This window comes from Cnephaeus nilssonii (genome assembly GCF_951640355.1).
Source record: "Cnephaeus nilssonii genome assembly, chromosome: X".
In the NCBI taxonomy this organism is placed as follows: domain Eukaryota; kingdom Metazoa; phylum Chordata; class Mammalia; order Chiroptera; family Vespertilionidae; genus Cnephaeus; species Cnephaeus nilssonii.
Genome location: NC_137071.1, coordinates 100,362,799 through 100,381,503, shown reverse-complemented (window position 1 = coordinate 100,381,503; position 18,705 = coordinate 100,362,799). Strand labels below are relative to the sequence as shown.

At 41.4% G+C, this 18,705-nt stretch overlaps 1 protein-coding gene across 2 annotated transcripts in view; it reads left to right on the top strand.

The window, feature by feature from the left end:
* The window catches only part of F9 (coagulation factor IX), a gene marked incomplete at both ends in the record, with an annotated part of 45,094 nt that extends 26,745 nt beyond the window's left edge, over positions 1-18,349 (top strand). For both annotated transcript variants that reach the window (XM_079764747.1, XM_079764746.1), the window contains 2 exons: positions 16,906-17,020; positions 17,802-18,349. In XM_079764747.1, coding sequence (XP_079620873.1) covers positions 16,906-17,020; positions 17,802-18,349 — 663 coding nt within the window. The remainder of the gene's footprint in view (positions 1-16,905; positions 17,021-17,801) is intronic.
* Between the last annotated feature and the right edge of the window lie 356 nt (positions 18,350-18,705).

Genomic DNA, 18,705 nt, shown 5'->3' with positions numbered 1-18,705 from the left:
ATGTGGCCCGTCCTTAACTTATTTTAGGGCTTTCACCTGGGAAGCTGGAGGCAAGGCCTCCTCAGCCACTGTGGTTGCCAGACACTTCCAAAACCCCCATTGGTTCCGGCCTGCAAGGCCCCGCCCCGCCTTGCCCCGCCCCCCAACCTCAAAGGTGCAGGCTGGCTTGCCTGACCTGGAACCCACATCACCATGACAGAATGCCTGAGAAAGAGGTGGAGGGAGGTACAAGGCCAATTTCCTTCATTTTCCCCCCCAGATGCCCCATGGTGGTCTCAGAGCCATTTGAAAGCTTGGGGAAATGAAGGAGGGATTCTGCAGAAACACCTCAAGAGGGAAGAGAGGACACTAAAGGTTTAAGTGCACTATATAGGAAACAGAACGGCTGTTTCTTCGAGTCAATATATCCTTAACTTCATTAGAGGAGTGGGAACTAAAACAAGACTCAGAATTTCACACAGCTGCATAGGCAAGCAATGAAAACTTTTCAACATTAGAGAAAAAAGGGAAATTGCAACGCTTATATTACAAGACCGCATTCATCAACAGCTTAAAAGTGAGAGATTTGAGAAGCTAGGCGGTGTTGAGACTTTCCAAAGCTTTAATTTGGTTTTGCTTCCACGCCCTTGAGGCTGTCAGCAGACAATTCTGAGCATGCGCAAACTTACCCCAAGCGCTCCTCCCACCTCTTCTGCTTTGGCTTAGGATCTGTCCTGCCCTGTATGCCAAGTACCTGGTCTTCTATTTTCTGTTTTATCATGGACCGAATAAAATGGAAGCCAGGTGCTCAAGCTTTCCCTATCCTTTATATTAGGTTGTATCACATACAATTGCAGACATTTAAACTATTTAACAGACAAAATATATCTGTCTATTCTTTATTCTATTCTTGGCCTAAAAAAATCTTAAAATGTTTTAGCATTTTGCCCAGTCTGGGCTTTACTCAGCTTTGGCCTGAAGCTAGCCTTATAGACGCCTGAACTCTTGACCTGAACAGCTACCTACACAACCCACTTCATTCCATTCTATTAGGACACACACCCATGGCAGACAGCCCACATAGTTACCATATGTATGAAACATGACTTTTTTTCTTTGGGGGGGGGAGGAAGAAGGAGGGATTGGGAGAAAGGTGTTATATCAAGATCCTAAGACTATAGAAATACCTTCACCTGAAAAAGGTAACCCTCTATTTGTCCTAGCTCAGATGATAAAGTTCCAATTAGGAGAAATAAAAAGATGACAATTGTAATTTCACCTGGCCCCACAAAACTATTTTGCACAGAACATTTAGACTATTATTCTCTAGGACAGTTTGATAAAATCTATTTCTTTTTCTAAATTTTATTTTATTTTTTATTGTTTAAAGTATTACATATGTTTCCTTTTGCCCCGATTGACCCCCACCCCAGGACAAGCCCCCACCGCCCCAGTGTCTGTGACCATTGGTTATGCTAAGATGCATGCATACAAGTCCTTTGGTTGCTCTCTACGCCCCTTCCCCTGCCTTCTCTCTGAGGTGGACGGTCTATTCAGTGTTACCTTGTCTCTGGATCTATTTTTGTTCATCAGTTTATGTTATTCATTATATCCCACATATGAGTGAGATCTATATATATAAAAGCCTAAGTGACTGACCATTCGACTGTCCAACTGGTAGCTATAATGCACAATGACCACCAGGGGGCAGACACTTAACGCAGAAGCTGCAGAGCTGCCCTGCGGTGACTTGGCAGCTGGGATTCTCAGGTGACACACCCAGGACCAGAGAGGAGGTAGCCTGATTCTAGGGATGTCAGAGAGCCGGTTTCAGCCTGATCCCCGCAGGCCAGGCTCAGGTACCCCAACAATGCATGAATCCATGCACTGGGCCTCTAGTCATGTGATATTTATCTTTCTCTGACTGGCTTATTTCACTTAACACAATGCTCTCAGTTCCATCCATGCTGTTGCAAATGGTAAAAGTTCCTTCTTTTTTATAGCAGCGTAGTATTCCATTGTGTACATGTACCACAGTTTTTTAATTCCCTTATCTGCTGATGGGCACTTAGGCTGTTTCCAAATCTTAGCTATTGTAAATTGTGCTGCTATGAACATAGGGGTGCATATATTCTTTCTGATTGGTGTTTCTGGTTTCTTGGGATATATTCCTAAAAGTGGGATTACTGGGTCAAATGGGAGTTCCATTTTAACTTTTTGAGGAAACTCCATACTGTTTTCCACAGTGGCTGCACCAGTGTGCATTCCCACCAGCAGTGCACGAGGGTTCCTTTTTCTCCACATCCTTGCCAGCACTTGTCGTTTGTTGATTTGTTGATGATAGCCATTCTGACAGGTGTGAGATGGTACCTCATTGTCGTTTTTATTTGCATCTCTCAGACTTTGAGCATGTTTTCTGGTGAAATCTATTTGAATCATTAGTCTAGTTAACCAGTTATTAAAAAACCAAAAGTGAGCATTGCCTCTGTGCCCAGGAAAATGAAGTAGAGCTTAGGGCTGGATGAATCACATTTGTGGGCATAACAAGCTATACATCATGCAGAAATGATTTTGCTTTTCATAGGAGAGAAAATGAGTATGCAAACAGAAAAATATTTTTGTAAAGCTGGAGGTGGCTATTTAAGAAGAATAAAGGTTTACTAAAATCACAGGGAAATGCCAGGTTCAAGTTAAAAGGTTAGGAAGTGAACAAGGCAACAGCTGTTACTCTGGGTTGGCATTGTCAATAAAGAGCATCAGAACAGATGTGTATTTTGTAGATTCATGTTGACGTATTTGGTTTGTATCTGTGTGTGTGTCTGAAAGGAAGAAAACAGGCTCCTGTTAGGTCATGACAAACATGAAAATGTTTGACAGGTCAGAACTCAGTTGCCTTGCTCAGAACATACGCTTTCCCATTTTCCAATCATTCTCCAAAGATATGTCTTAAAAGAACTTGTCCTTGGTCAAGCAGACAGCTCATCCCCAAATAGCTAATATTTAGATAGCTGTGATCTTGAGATAGTCAAGCAAACATTCCACAACCAAGCCTTTTGTGATATCTTTAAATGCGAATATATTTTAGGACTTTTTCTTGGCAAAGATGTTTGCTAAAATTTAGGCTCTTTAGGCTTAAAAGGACACAACCGTATTTCTTGATCATCCACCAGAAAGCAATAGAAACTCTGGCAGCAAGTCTTTGTCTGGAATTAGACTGGCTACATCATAGCTTCTGTGCCCAGGGGCTGTGGATATCATTCAGTCTGGCCTTACTAGCCCATTAAGCTGAGAAATGTCTAATTCATTTCTAATACAGAAATGAATTCTTAACCCCAGTTACTTGAACAGAGGTATTCAGTTGTAACCATTAGGACCAATATAGAACAATATTGTCCAAATTTGTTTGATGATGAAAATCACTTGGGGCCAGGGCCAGTTTCGTGAGCTTGTGACCAGTGCACCTTGCACAGGGCCCTGCTTTGCATTTGTGTTTTATAACTCAAGTCCAATGAGACAATGGGGCATACATGGGCTAGGGACTTTGATACTTGAATCACTGGTCTCACTTCTCAGTACCACAAGGGAATGGATTCTTGACTTCCCAATCCCATGTCCCCTGGTGCCTTGGACAGCCCTGACTCTCCTTTCTCACACTTGCCCAATGACTACTGCCACCCCCAACCCATAGCACATCTCCTCATCCCCAAGAGCTACCACTGTCGTCCTCCTCCTACACAGTCACAGGAAAGGTTAAGTACAGGTGCACATATCCTATGCCATCTTGGGAGGGGGCTTGGCCACATGGCATCTCAGGAGCAAGAATGTCACAGAACATTTGGAGGGTGAATGGTGGGAGTGAGCCTCTTGCCCACCTCTATTCCAGGTACTAAGCACATTCTGGCATATAAATTGCAATCCCTTGGGAATCCTCCCTTTGCGGTTGATTGCTGCAGTGGGCCAGTGGGAAGGAAAGATTTACTTACCCTTACCACTACTGGAGCACAGGGCATCAGTCTGGTGGGAGGAGGGTATGGGGCATGTATGCTTGCAGGCTAAATTTCAAGATGCAGCCCCTGGGCACCTGTGAGTATCTGCCCTCCTGTATGTATCCCTCATGCCTAAGGGAGCATGACATTAAATAGTAAATTAAAAACACCCTTATATGTTGCCAGAAACCACCGAAGAAAAGGAAAAAATTTGTATTTTAATGTCTTCAATGCCATTTTTCCTGACTTTTGAATGGGGAGAGGGGTCCTGCATTTTCATTTTGCACTGAGCCCCTCAAATTACATAGCTATATCTGGCCAGAGTGAGCACTTTTCTTATTGTTGACAGTATTATAGATTTCTCCTATTTTCTCCCTTTTTGTCCCCTCCACCCAACCCCCACCCCACCCCACCCCATCTTCCCCATACTATTGTCTGTGTTCATGGGTTATTCATATCAGAGTGAGCAGTTTTAAAACATAGTTCACCAACCATTGGGGATTCTGAAACAGAATTTTTCAAATTTAATTATGCATAGGGATTTTCCAGAGATCTTCATTTTTCTCTCGTCCCATCCCCTAAATATTCTTATTAAGCCTGGGTGGGCCTCCAAATCTGCATTTTACAAGCATCCTAGATGATTCTACTGCAATTGGTCCACCAACCACACTTGGAGAAATACTGTATGCTTAGAAGCATAGATTCTGAAGCCAGGAAGACTAGGGTTTGCATCTTAGCTTCACCACTAACCTTAGGGTAATTAACATGCATATATAAACCTCAGTTAGCTCATTAAAAATGGAAATATTAATATCACTCTCAATGTGTTGTATTAGATGTACATAAAACACTTAGCACAATGATTATTCCATTGTAAGCAACCAATACATGTTCTAAAATATTTAAGAAGACTATTAAGTCTAGGTGGTTGGTACACTGGGGTTCGTTATATTATGTGAGTTCTCCTATATTTTTACAACTTTTCAAAATAAAAAGCAACAGCTAGGCTAAGAGGAAAAGCTAGAGTATGGAAAGGGGGTCAGAAACTTACAATGAATCAGCCCCATAGGTCTCCAGGTAGGAGGCTGGTGCTTAAGTGTCAAGGATTTATCAGATGTTCAGTAAATTGAATTCAGGACAAAAAGAATCCTCATTAAAACTGTCCCAAGGGTCTTCTCAGACTCACATTGAAAGGAACTGACCATTTCCTTCCCCTAGTTTATGAATGGGCTGACACATGGGGCTATGTGTACTTTATTTAGTAAAAGGGCATCTATTTACAAAAGCTAGTCAGTGCCCAGAAAGGGTTTACCAAATGTTGAGTATGCCCTCTAGTGTTCACCTTCTCAGCTTTCTTCCTTAAGTGGTGGATCAAGGCTCTTGCTTACATTGGAAGTGAAATTCTCCAAGATGATCTAGTCACTGAGGTGGTGAAAATATTCATTGTCCACTCTGATTATGCAATGAATGTGCAGATGAAAGACTGGGGTAGCCTCTTATCTAATAATGCACGGGCTCATAGCAGCGCCCAAACAGTTTTATCCACTGTGCCCCCCCAAAAATAGAACTTTTAGGACAAAGGTAGCTGGCATATCGAGCCAGGGGCAGTCAAATATGGTTAGGAAAAATGGAAGGAGTGCATGAGTCTTTCTGTTCCTCATTGCCTGGATGGCCATAAACATAGCCGTTATGGAGGCCATAGGTCTCATTTCATAATATTCCTGTTTAAAAAGGGCTTGAAAAAAATCTCCTTTAAAAATCAATGTTTTGAGAGAAACCAAGATGGCGGCATAGGTAAATACCTGAACTGCTGCCTCGCACAACAATTTCAAAACTACAACTAAAAGACAAAACGGACATCATCCAGAACCATTGGAAGGCTGGCTGGGTGGAAATTCTACAACTAGAAGGAAAGAGAAATGCACACTGAGACTCAGAGGAGCTGCAGAAGTAAAGGCAGAGGTACGGAGGCGCGTGCGCGGAGAGAGCTGGCGGGTGCACATGCGGAGAGAGCTGGCAACTGAGTACATGGCTGGCTTTTTCAAGCGGGAGGGAGACAAAAGCTCCCGACTGCTCTGAACTCCAGTTCTGGGCAAGACTCTGGGGACCCAGACTCATATGGGGAGAAACTGGACTGTCTGGCAGCAGGCAAAACTCGAGGGTAGCTTTCTCTCAGAGATGCTTGCAGCAATTACCGGATTACCGTGGGACACTGAGACCAAGGGGCCTCTTAGGGCAGGGCTGACAGGAAGCCATAGCTGTTTGCTCTGCCCTGAGATCCCGCCCCACGAAGCCATTGATGTTTGCTCTACCCTGAGACTCCGCCCCATGCAAGCTGAGCGCAGAGGCTTTTGCATGTGAATGGCCTGGTCCTTTGAATTCTAAGCTTACCTAACAAACTGCAGCTAAGTCAGTGAGACCCAGAACATCCAAAAGAAGGCCCAAGGACCCACAACAGCTTGCATTGCTTCACAGCTGGGCCTCACCTGGGCACCTCCAAAACCCAAACAAAGAAGAGGAATCTGCAGATCTTTCTGTAGCTCCTGCTGGGTGGCCTCAGGCAGAGGCTAAATTAGCAACTCCTTGAAGATCCAAGAGCCAGTGTACCCAGGGGTCAGAGTAGGACAATCCAGATTACAACTACTCAGATCCATAAGGGACACACTCAGGGGGCAGATTCAGTGGGCACCAAAGCCCCACTGAAGCAAGTCTTGTCTCATAAGGGTGTCTCCAGCACAGAAGTTCTCCCACAGTAGACACAGCTGATCCTCACAGCTAATTGGCCTGGAGGTCAAGTCCTCCAAGTGATACCAACAACAATCAAGACTTAACTAAAACAAGACTGTGCACATAGGGGAGGAAAAAAATGGCGGCGGAATAGACAGATGTGTCCCAAGCCTTGTACCGGAGCAGATAGAAAGAACAGCTGAGGGTTGCACAGAAAGTGTTTGTTGGCAAGTTAAGGGACAGCTAGACTCCAGGAGAAGGTGGGGGACTGCTGGACGGGGCTCCCCTGACCGGGCAGCCCCCACTGCGGCTGGGTTCCCTCCCGGAGCCAGGGGCTAGGACGTGGAGACCACGCCATCTTGATTAAGAAAGTGGATGTTATCGGCTGCCTGAAAATCTACAACTGCGGCACCCACCGAACAGCTGCAAACCCCAGAACACCAGTCCCCGATTGGCGCAAAAACGCGAATTCAGAGGAGCTCTACACTCCACCATGGAAAGGTCAGATTTCACCTGGGATAAGGTGAGGTCTCTGGTCCAGGCAGGACAGAGAAACATGCACACTGCGGGAGCTGGAGGACCGGGGGAAGTGTGCACCTTGAAAAATCCATGGCTGTTGGGGCTGGTGTGATCAGTGAATGTGGAAGGGGGTCCTCAGAGCTGCTAACAGAAGGGATCTCTTAAAAGCAACCCATTTTGATCTGATGCAAAAGGACAGCCTAAATTTTTTAAAAGTGTGCCGGCTGCTTAGAACCAAGGGGTAAAAAGGAACTGCGCAGACTTACACGCAGCCCCGGAGTTTGCACACTTGCGCTTTTTCCTCTTCAAATCCTTGCTTCTGATTACTAAGCCCACTACATAGGATCACCCAGTTGGGGACACCCTAGGGGACTGCAGGAGAAAGTTGTTTTTCTGGAATCTGGGTATCAGAGTGGGGAGTGACCATCGGAGAACCAGCTCTGGGGAAGCCCAATCCCACAAACCGGAATTGAGTGTCACAGGGAAAGCAGGATCCAAGCACAGGCTGGAGAGACCCTATAGACCAGAGGTCAATCCAGAAACACTGCCACCCAGGGGCTGAATCACACATTGACTCTTGTGTAATCACAAATAAAGGAATACAAGAAATTAAGACACAATGCGTGCTTAAAAATCAGGACTTGCTTACAACACTGAGGAACAGTGGAATGCAGGAAACTGCAATACTGTCCTGACTGGGAAACAGGCGTGCCAAACAGAACAATAGAGGAAGTGAATGGCCTTCACTACTGCACATTTTATTTTTTTTATTTTTTCATCTTTTACTTAAGAAACTATTTTTTTATTTTTTTCCTCACTTGATTTTACCTTTTTAATTATTACATTTTTATTTTCAATCAGTATTATTACTACTACTAATTTACCTTTTTTTTAAAAAAAGTGTCATTTTATTTTCTCTTTATTTTACTTTGGGATTAGTGTTCTACAATCTATTTTCATCTCTCCTTTAGCATCTTTTTACTCTATCTCAACACTACCTTTATGCCATCACTCTCTTGCAAACTTCCGCTTTTGTTGTCCTGTTTCTCTCACCCTTTTCCTGCTTTAGATTTTCCCTATTCTTTCTTTTTACCCCGTTAAAATTTCACCCTACTTATATATCTAATTTCCAATCCTCTGCTCCAAGTCCATACACACCTATCTCTTCTCTGTCTTCACTATCCAAAAAATTGTTTTTCTTTCTGTCCTTTTGTTGTCATTTGCTTCAATGTTGATTATATCGATTTTTTATGCTATTTTGTGAGATTGTTTTGCTTATTCTTTTGTTTTGTTTTGTTTTCTTATTTGCTTTGTTTTTGTTTGTTTTTTTGCTTCTGTTTTCCCTAGCCTCGCTTGATATTAGTTGTTATTTGTAGTTTGTATTAATCTCCAGGTACTTATTGCTGGCATTTGTTGGGATTCATGGCTGTTCTATTGGAATTTTCTCCCCATATATATAGTTTGTTCCCCTTTTCTTTCTCATTCTTTTTCTTTTGTCTCTTACTTTTTTTTCCTTTCCCCAATTTCATTTTGGCAATCCTTTCTTTTTTTCTCTCTCTCTCCTTCTTCTCTCCTATCCCATAATTTTCCTTTCTTGGGTGGTCACCTTTATTTGGGGTTATTAATATCAAAATACATTCCTGTTCAGTGCCTTGTGCATTGTACCTGGTTGTGTTGTATTTTGTGCCTTTAAATCGACACAGGAGAGAGAGAACTACATAACTAGACACCCAGAGAAGAGAGACCACGGGGAGAAAAAGGAACAGCCCGCATATGAAACAAAAGCAGGCATCACCAGAAAAGGAAGTAAACGAAATGGAGGCAAGAAACCAGTAAGAGAAAGAATTCACAGAAATCGTCATAAGGTGGCTGAAAAGAATGGAAGACAAATTTGACAATATGAGTAAGAACCAATAGGAAATGAAGAAGAACCAGGAAGAAATGAAAAATGAAATCGCTGCTATAAAGAACTCAATAGAAAGCATCAAGAGTAGACGAGAAGAAGCAGATGACCGCATCAGTGAGATAGAAAACAAGGTAGGAAAAAATACCCAAGTAGAGCAGCTTCTAGAAAAAAACAAATTAAAAACCAGGAGGAGATCATAAGGGAACTTTGGGACAACACGAAAAGAAATAGCATCCACATAATAGGGCTTCCAGAAGGACAGGAAACTGAGCAAGGAAACCTGTTTGAAGAAATAATTACAGAAAACTTCCAAGACATAGGAAAGAAAAAACCCACACAAATCCAAGAAGCTCACAGAGCCCCAAGCAAAATGAAACCCAAAAGACCAACGCCAAGGCACATTATAATTAAATTCGCAAACACCAACAACAAAGTAAGAATCTAAAAAGCAACCAGAGAGAGACAGTAAGTTACCTACAAAGGATCCCGCATCAGACTACCAAATGTTTTCTCAACAGAAACTCATCAGGCCAGAAGGGAATGGAATGAAATATACAAAGTCATGCAAAGGAAGGGTCTGAATCCAAGAATACTGTACCCAGCAAGGCTATCAATCAAAATTGAAGGTGAAATGAGGAGCTTCACAGTCAAAAAAAAGGGCTAAGGAAATTTATTACCACCAAACCAGCAATGCAAGAAATGCTAAAGGTTCTGCTGTAAAAAAAAAAAAAAAAAAGAAAAAGAAATAGGAAGCAAAGAAAGAACATGGGGATAAAGAATAAAAATGGTGACAAATAAGTACCTTTCAATAACAACTATAAATGTAAATGGATTAAATGCCCCAAACAAAAGACATAGGGTAACGGATTGGATAAGAAAACAAGACCCATATATCTGCTGTCTACAAGAAACCCACCTCAGAAAAAAAGATGCACACAGACTAAGGGTGAAGGGATGGAAAAATGTTTCTTGGCAAATGGAAATGAAAAAAAAAAAGCTGGGGTAGCAATACTTATATCTGACAAATTAGATCTCAAAGTGAAGGACATAACAAGAGATAAGGAAGGCCACTTCATAATACTAAAGGGAGCAATCCAACAAGAAGAAATAATTCTGGTAAACACATACGCACCCAATACAGGATCACCTAAATACATAAAAAAAACTCCTGGAGGATATCAAGGGAGAAATTGACAGAAATACAATCATAGTAGGAGACTTTAATACCCCACTATCACCATTGGGCAAATCCTCTAAACAAAAAATCAGCAAAAAAATCATCAATCCTAAATGACTCCCTAGACCAGAATGAATTAATAGACATCTTCAGAACATTTCACCCCAAAGCCACAGAATATACATTCTTCTCAAGTACACATGGTTCATTTTCAAAGATACACCATATAGTGTGTCACAGGCAAAGTCTCTTCAAATACAAGAATATAGAAATCATATCAAGCATTTTCTCAAATCACAGTGACATAAAACTGGAAATCAACTGCAATAAAAACAATCCAAAAAAATCAGACACATGGAGACTACACAGCATGGTATTAAACAATAACTGGGTTACCAGAGAGATCAAGGAAGAAATAAAAAACATCATGGCAACAAATGACAATGAAATCACAACAATCCAAAATCTATGGGACACATAGAAAGCAGTCCTGAGAGGGAAGATCATAGCTCTACAAGCCTACTGCAAAAAACAAGAAACAATGGTAATAATTTAGCTACCCTTCAACTCAAAGAGGTTGAAAGAGACCAACAAGAAAAACCCAGTGTAAGCAGAAGGAAGGAAATAATAAAGATCAGAGTGGAGATAAACGACATAGAGATCAAAGAAACAATACAAAATATCAACAAAACCAAGAGCTGGTTCTTTGAAAGGATGAACAAGATTGATGGACCTCTAGCCAGGCTCACCAAGAAGCAAAGAGAGAGGACCCAAATAAGAAAATCAGAAATGAAAGAGGTGAAATAACAACAGACCCCACCGAAATACAAAGAATTATGAAAAAAATACTATGAACGACACTTCCAACAAACTGGAAAACCTAGAGGAAATGGACATATTCCTAGAAAAATATAACCTTACAAAACTCAATCAGGAAGAATCTAAACAGCTCAATAGTCCAATAACTATGGAAGAAATTGAAGAGGTCATCAAAAAGCTTCCAGCAAACCAAAGCCCGAGGCCAGACAGCTTCACAGGGGAGTTTTACCAAACACTCAAGGAAGATCTAAAACCAATCCTCCTCAGACTATTCCAAAATATTCAAGAGGAAGGAACACTTCCAAACTCCTTCTGTGAAACCAGCATCACCCTAATACCAAAACCAGATAAAGAAAACACAATAAAAAAGAATTACAGGCCAATATCCCTCATGAATATAGATGCCAAAATCCTCAACAAAATTCTAGCAAATCAAATTCAGCAGTACATCAGAAAGATCATACACCATGACCAAGTAGGATTTATCCCAGGAATGCAAGGATGGTACAATATCCGCAAATCAATAAACGTGATACATCACATAAACAAATTGAGAGATAAAAATCACATAGTCGTATCAATTGGTGCAGAAAAAGCATTTGACAAAATCCATCACCCTTTCTTGATAAAAACTCTCAACAAGGTGGGAATAGAAGGATCATACCTCAACATAATAAAAGCTATATATGATAAATCCACAGCTAACATCATACTCAATGGGCAAAAACTAAAACCATTTCCCCTAAGAACAGGAACAACAGGGATACCTACACTCACCACTCCTGTTTGACATAGTACTGGAAGTATTAGCCATTGCAATTAGACAAGAAGAAGAAATAAAAGGCATCCAAATTGGAAAAGAAGAAGTAAAGCTGTCCTTATTTGCAGATGACATGATATTGTACATAAAAAACCTGAAAGACTCCATCAAAAAACTAATAGACTTAATAAATGAATTTGGTAATGTAGCAGGATACAAAATTAACACCAAGAAATCTATGGCATTTCTATACACCAATAGTGAACTTACAGAAAGAGAGACTAAAAAAGCAATCCCATTTACCATCACACCAAAAAAATTAAGATACCTAGGAATAAACTTAACTAAGGAGGTAAAAGACCTATACGCGGAAAACTACAGGACACTGAAAAAAGAGATAGAGGAAGACGTAAACAGATGGAAGAACATACCATGTTCATGGATTGGTAGAATCAACATCATTAAAATGTCCATACTACCCAAAGCAATCTATAGATTCAATGCACTTCCCATTAAAATGCCAATGGCATATTTCACAGACCTAGAAATAACTCTCCAAAAATTCATCTGGAATAAAAAAAGACCCCGAATAGCCACAGAAATCCTGAGAAAGAAGAATAAAGTAGGAGGGATCTCAATACCAGATTTCAAGCAGTATTACAAAGCCACTGTTCTCAAAACAGCCTGTTACTGACACAGGAACAAACATATAGACCAATGGAATAGCATAGAGAATCCAAATATCAACCCAAACTACTATGCTCAATTAATATTTCACAAAGGAAGCATGAACGTACAATGGAGTCAAGACAGTCTCTTCAATAAATGGTGTTGGGAAAATTGGAGAGATACATGCAAAAAAATGAAACTAGATCACCAACTTACACCATACACAAAAATAAACTCAAAATGGATACAGGACTTAAACATAAGACGGAAAACCATAAAAATACTAGAGGAATCCATAGGCAGCAAAATCTCAGACATATGCTGAAATAACTTCTTCACTGATACTGCTCCTAGGGCAATGGAAACTAAAGAGAAAATAAACAAATGGGACTACATCAAAATAAAAAGCTTATGCACAGCAAAAGAAACCATCAACAAAACAACAAGAAAGCCCACTGTATGGGAGAACATATTTGCAAATGTTATCACTGATAAAGGTTTAATCTCCAACATCTACAGGCAACCTATACAACTTAATAAAAGGAAGATAAATGATCCAATAAAAATATGGGCAACAGACCTAAATAGAATCTTTTTGAAAGAAGACAGAAGGAAGGCCAAGATATACATGAAAACATGCTCAAAGTCACTAATTATCTGAGAGATGCAAATGAAAACGACAATGCGGAATGATCTCACACCTGTCAGAATGGCAATCATCAACAAATCAACAAACGACAAGTGCTGGAGAGGATGCGGTGAAAATGGAACCCTCTTGCACTGCTGGTGGGAATGCAGACTGGTGCAGTCACTGTGGAGAACAGTATGGAGTTTCCTCGAAAACTAAAAATGGAATTCCCATTTGACCCAGTAATCCCACTTCTAGGAATATATCCTAACAAACTAGAAACACCAGTCAGAAAGGATATATGCACAATTTACAATAGCTAAGATTTGGAAACAGCCTAGGTGCCCATCAGCAGATGACTGGATCAGAAAACTATGGTACATCTACACAATGGAATATTATGCTGCCATAAGAAATAAGGAATTCTTACCATTTGCAGCAACCTCGATGGAACTGGAGAGCATTATGCTAAGTGAAATAAGCCAGTTAATGAAAGAAAAATACCACATGATCTCACTCATTTCTGGATAATAAAGAACATTATAAACTGATGAACAAAAAGATAGATACACAGGCAGTAAAGCCCCAAACAGACTGTTAAATTACAGTGGGAAGTTTAGGGAGAGGTGGGGGATCAACTGAAGGACCTGTATGCATGCATATAAGCATAACCAATGGACGCAAGACATTGGGTGGTGAGGGCATGTATGGGAGTGGGGTGGGGGGGTAATGGGAAGATATGTACACATGTAATACCTTAGTAAAAAAATGGGGAAAAAAGACTGTGCACACAACCCAGGAAGGGGTGCACTAAGAGTGTCCACCTCAGGTAACTGGGGAGGCTGAGCCACCGGGCCCTATAGGACACCTAGCATACAAAGACACTCTATCAACTCAGGGAAGCAGCCAAAAATGTGGAGACAAAGAAACAGTTCACAAAAGAAAGAAATGGAGGAAAGGAAACAACTGGATATAGAATTCAATACCACGGTTATAAGGTTTTTCAAGAATTTTCTAGAAAAGGCCAATAAGTTTAGTGAGACCCTCGAGGATATGAAAAAGGACCAACTAGAAATTAAACATACACTGACTGAAATAAAAAAATAATATACAGAGATCCAACAGCAGACTACAGGATCGCAAGAATCAAGTCAAAGATTTTAAATACAATGAAGCAAAAAACACCCAACCGGAAAAGCAAAAAGAAAAAAGAATCCAAAAATATGAAGATAGTGTAAGGAGCCTCTGGGACAACTTCAAGCATCCCAACATCCAAATTATGGGGGTGTCAAAAGAAGAGAGAGAGCAAGATGCTGAAAACCTATTTGAAGAAATAATGAATGTAAACTTCTCCCACCTGGCGAAAGAAATAGACTTACAAGTCCAGGAAGCACACAGAACCCCAAACAAAAGGAATCCAAAGAGGACCACACCAAGACACATCATAATTAAAATGCCAAGAGCAAAAGACAAAGAGAGAATATTAAAGGCAGCAAGAGAAAAACAGTTACCTACAAGGGAGCACCCATACGATTGTCAGCTGATTTCTCAACAGAAACTATGCCGGCCAGATGGGAGTGGCAAGAAATATTCAAAGTGATGAATAGCAAGAACCTACAACCAAGATTACTCTACCCAGCAAAGCTATCATTTAAAATTGAAGGTCAGATAAAGAGCTTCACAGACAAGAAAAAGCTAAAGAAGTTCATCACCACCAAACCAGTATTATATGAAATGCTGAAAGGTATTCTCTAAGAAGAGGAAGAAGAAGAAAAAGGTAAAGATAAAAATTATGAACAACAAATACATATCTATCAACAAGTGAATCTAAAAATCAAGTGAATAAAAAATCTGATGAACAGAATAAACTGGTGAATATAATAGAATCAGGGGCATAGAAAGGGAGTGGACTGACAATTCTCAGGGGTGAAAGGGGAGTGGGGTGTGCGGGAAGAGACTGGACAAAAATCTTACACCTATGGATGAGGACAGTGGGGGGGGGGTAAAGGTAGAGGGTGGGGTGGGAACCGGGTGGAGGGGAGCTATTGGGGCAAGAAAGAGGAACAATTGCAATAATCTGAACAATAAAGATTTATTTAAAAAACTAGAGGCCCGGTGCACAAAATTTGTGCACGGAGGGGGGTTGTCCCTCAGCCCAGCCTATACCCTCTCCAATATGTGACCCCTTGAGAGATGTCCGACTGCCCGTTTAGGCCCGATCCCGGGATCGGGCCTAAACGGGCAGTCGGACATCCCTCTCACAATCCAGGACTGCTGGCTCCCAACTGCTTGCCTGCCTGCCTTCCTGATTGCCCCTAACCGCTTCTGCCTGCCAGCCTGATCACCCCCTAACCACTCTGCTGCCAGCCTGTTTGCCCCCAACTTCCCTCCTCTGCCGGCCTGGTCACCCCTAACTGCCCTCTCCTGCAGGGTTGATCACCTCCAACTTCCCTCCCTTGCAGGCTTGGTCCCTCTCAACTGCCCTCCCTTGCAGGCAGGGTGCCTCCCAACTGCCCTCCCTTGCAGGCCGGGTGCTTCCCAACTGCCCTCTCCTGCTGGCCATCTTCTGGTGGCCATCTTGTGTCCACATGGGGGCAGGATCTTTGACCACATGGGGGTAGCTATATTGTGTGTTGCAGTGATGATCAATCTGCATATTACTCTTTTATTAGATAGGATAGAGGCCTGGTACAGGGGTGGGGGCCAGCTGGTTTGCCCTGAAGGGTGTCCCTGATCAGGGTGGGGTTCCCTTGGGGCGTGGGGCGGCCTGAGCTAGGGTCCTGTGGTGGTTTGCAGGCCGGCCACGCCCCCTGTCAACCCAAGCAGAGGCCCTGGTATCTGGAATTTATTTTCCTTCTACAATTGAAACTTTGTAGCCTGGAGCGGAGCCAAGCCTGGGGCTCCCTCCGCGGTTGGCAGCCATTTCTGTTGGGGTTATAATTGAAACTTTGTTGCCTTAAGCGGGTGGGCCAGGCCAGGGTGTGTGGAAAGCTTTGCTTCCCCTGTTGCCGGTGGCAACCCTGGCCTGCTCTCTCAAGCTCCATTCTGCTGCCATTTGTTTGAATTTGTTTACCTTCTATAATTGAAACTTTGTAGCTTGAGTGGAGGCTTAGGCCTGGCAAGGGCAGGCGGAAAGCTTGGCTTCCTCTGTTACCTAGGAAACCTTGCTCTCTGTGGCTGTAGCCATCTTGGTTTGGGTTAATTTGCATACTCGCTCTGATTGGATGGTGGGCATGGCTTTGTGGGTGTGTTGGAGGTATGGTCAATTTGCATATTTGTCTATTATTAGATAGGATAATAATAAAATAATGTCTTTTTTTCTTCTAATAACCTGCAGCAAAAAATATTTCCTTTTGCAGGGACAGGATACTCAATAATAATTACTGATCTCAAGGAGTCAAGTCAGTGCATGTCTCAATGTACAATTATTGCAATCAGCGAATCTGATGCACTTGGAAATGGAATCAGAGGGCCCCAGATCTCCAAAAGAAGCAGTTCCCTCATACTGGCCTCATCCAGAGTCTCCCCCGGGCTCTCACTGCATATTCTCTTCAAGACAGTTATAGAAATTGCTTTTTTAATTATCCTCCAGAAATACTAATTCATCTACAATACTAGGTCTGCCAGCAAGCACCTAGAAGCCAACTTTTGCCCACTCCTATAAACAGCACACAATATTTAGTTAGTTTTGAATCAAATATATTTATAATAAGATTCATAATTTTGTTTCCACAGGTCCTTCTGCATGATAAAATTGAAGGATTCTGTGGAGGTTCCATTGTTAATGAAAAATGGGTCGTAACTGCAGCCCACTGTATCAAACCTGGTGTTAAAATTACCATTATTGCAGGTAAGTAAATAAGGATAGTACTCTACAGCATCACCACATCTTCTATAAGACTAGTACATCATATTTTATGAAGGTCTAATAGGATAATTGTTAAATAACTTGGGCTAGTGGTAGAGGGGCCATGTTTTCAAAACCCAACTTGCTTCATCCTCTAACCTTTCCAGAGTTCTTTGTTATACCTTTATTAGCACTCACTTCAGTAGGGAACAATTATTTATTGATGTCTCCATTTCCCTACCAGACTGAGCCTTCCCAAAAGCTGTGTCATAACACTGATCTTTGTAACTCTAGTGCCTGGTACAACCTGTAGTGGGCCCTCTAACATTTGAATGAATGGCCAAATGAATGTATTATCTGTGAGCAAAAAGGAATCAAAATATTTGAAATTGGGAAAGTCTAGAATAAAATTCATGAGAAGTAGGTTCATTATCACATGTGAACAATGTAAGACTTTTAACAGCAAGGGTGAACAGAACCATCTCTATGATTGGGTCCTGAATCACTTTTTGATCTGAAAAGTATTCATTGGCCCTCATTACATTTTATCTAAATCATACCAATGTAAGATTGAGAACTTTGACACTTGGCTGCCAGTTAATTCAGTGATGCCAAGTGGACACTTTGAAAATCTGTTTCTTTATGTGAAAGGCTATTTGTGACTGAAGAAAAATTTGTTTTCAATGGGTGAAATACCAGTTAAGTAAGTGATGCTAGGTGGACACTTGGAAAATGTGTGTCTCTATGAGAAACATAGTGACTGAAAATGAAATGTTTTCAATAGGTGAACATAACACCGAGAAGGAGGAACCTACAGAGCAAAGGCGAAGTGTGATTCGTGTTATCCCTCACCACAACTACAATGCAACTATTAATAAGTACAGCCATGACATTGCCCTTCTGGAACTGGATGAACCTTTAATCCTAAACAGCTATGTAACACCTATTTGCATCGCTGACAGGGAATACACAAACATCTTCCTCAGATTTGGGTCTGGCTATGTGAGTGGCTGGGGAAAAGTCTTCAACAGAGGGAGATCAGCTTCAATTCTTCAATACCTTAAAGTTCCCCTTGTTGACCGAGCCACATGCCTTCGCTCCACAAAGTTCACCATCTATAATAACATGTTCTGTGCTGGCTTCCATGAGGGAGGTAAAGATTCATGCCAAGGAGATAGTGGGGGACCCCATGTTACTGAAGTGGAAGGAATCAGTTTCTTAACTGGAATTATTAGCTGGGGTGAAGAGTGTGCAGTGAAAGGAAAATATGGAATATATACCAAGGTATCCCGGTATGTTAACTGGATTAAGGAAAAAACAAAGCTCACTTAAAGAAAAATGTATCTCTAAGGTTCACATATTTGGGATTAAAAATGAACAAGGTCTTTTATGAACTAATCACTTTCCCCTCTCATCAAGATTTGAACATATACATTCCGTGAATATTGCTTTTTTTCTTTATGGGAAGAAATCTATCTAGAATTGATATTTTGTAGAATAAGTAAATTAGAAAATGTAATCACTTGAGAAATATACTGTGGTAATAATTTGTGACCATGAAAAATTGTGAAGTTATTTTCTTCATTCTGATCATCAGGCATTATATTTCTCCACCAGCACCTCCCTGATTCTCCCTCCTTAGCAGCATTCCATGTTCCAGATATTTCTTACTTCTCCCACCAAAACAT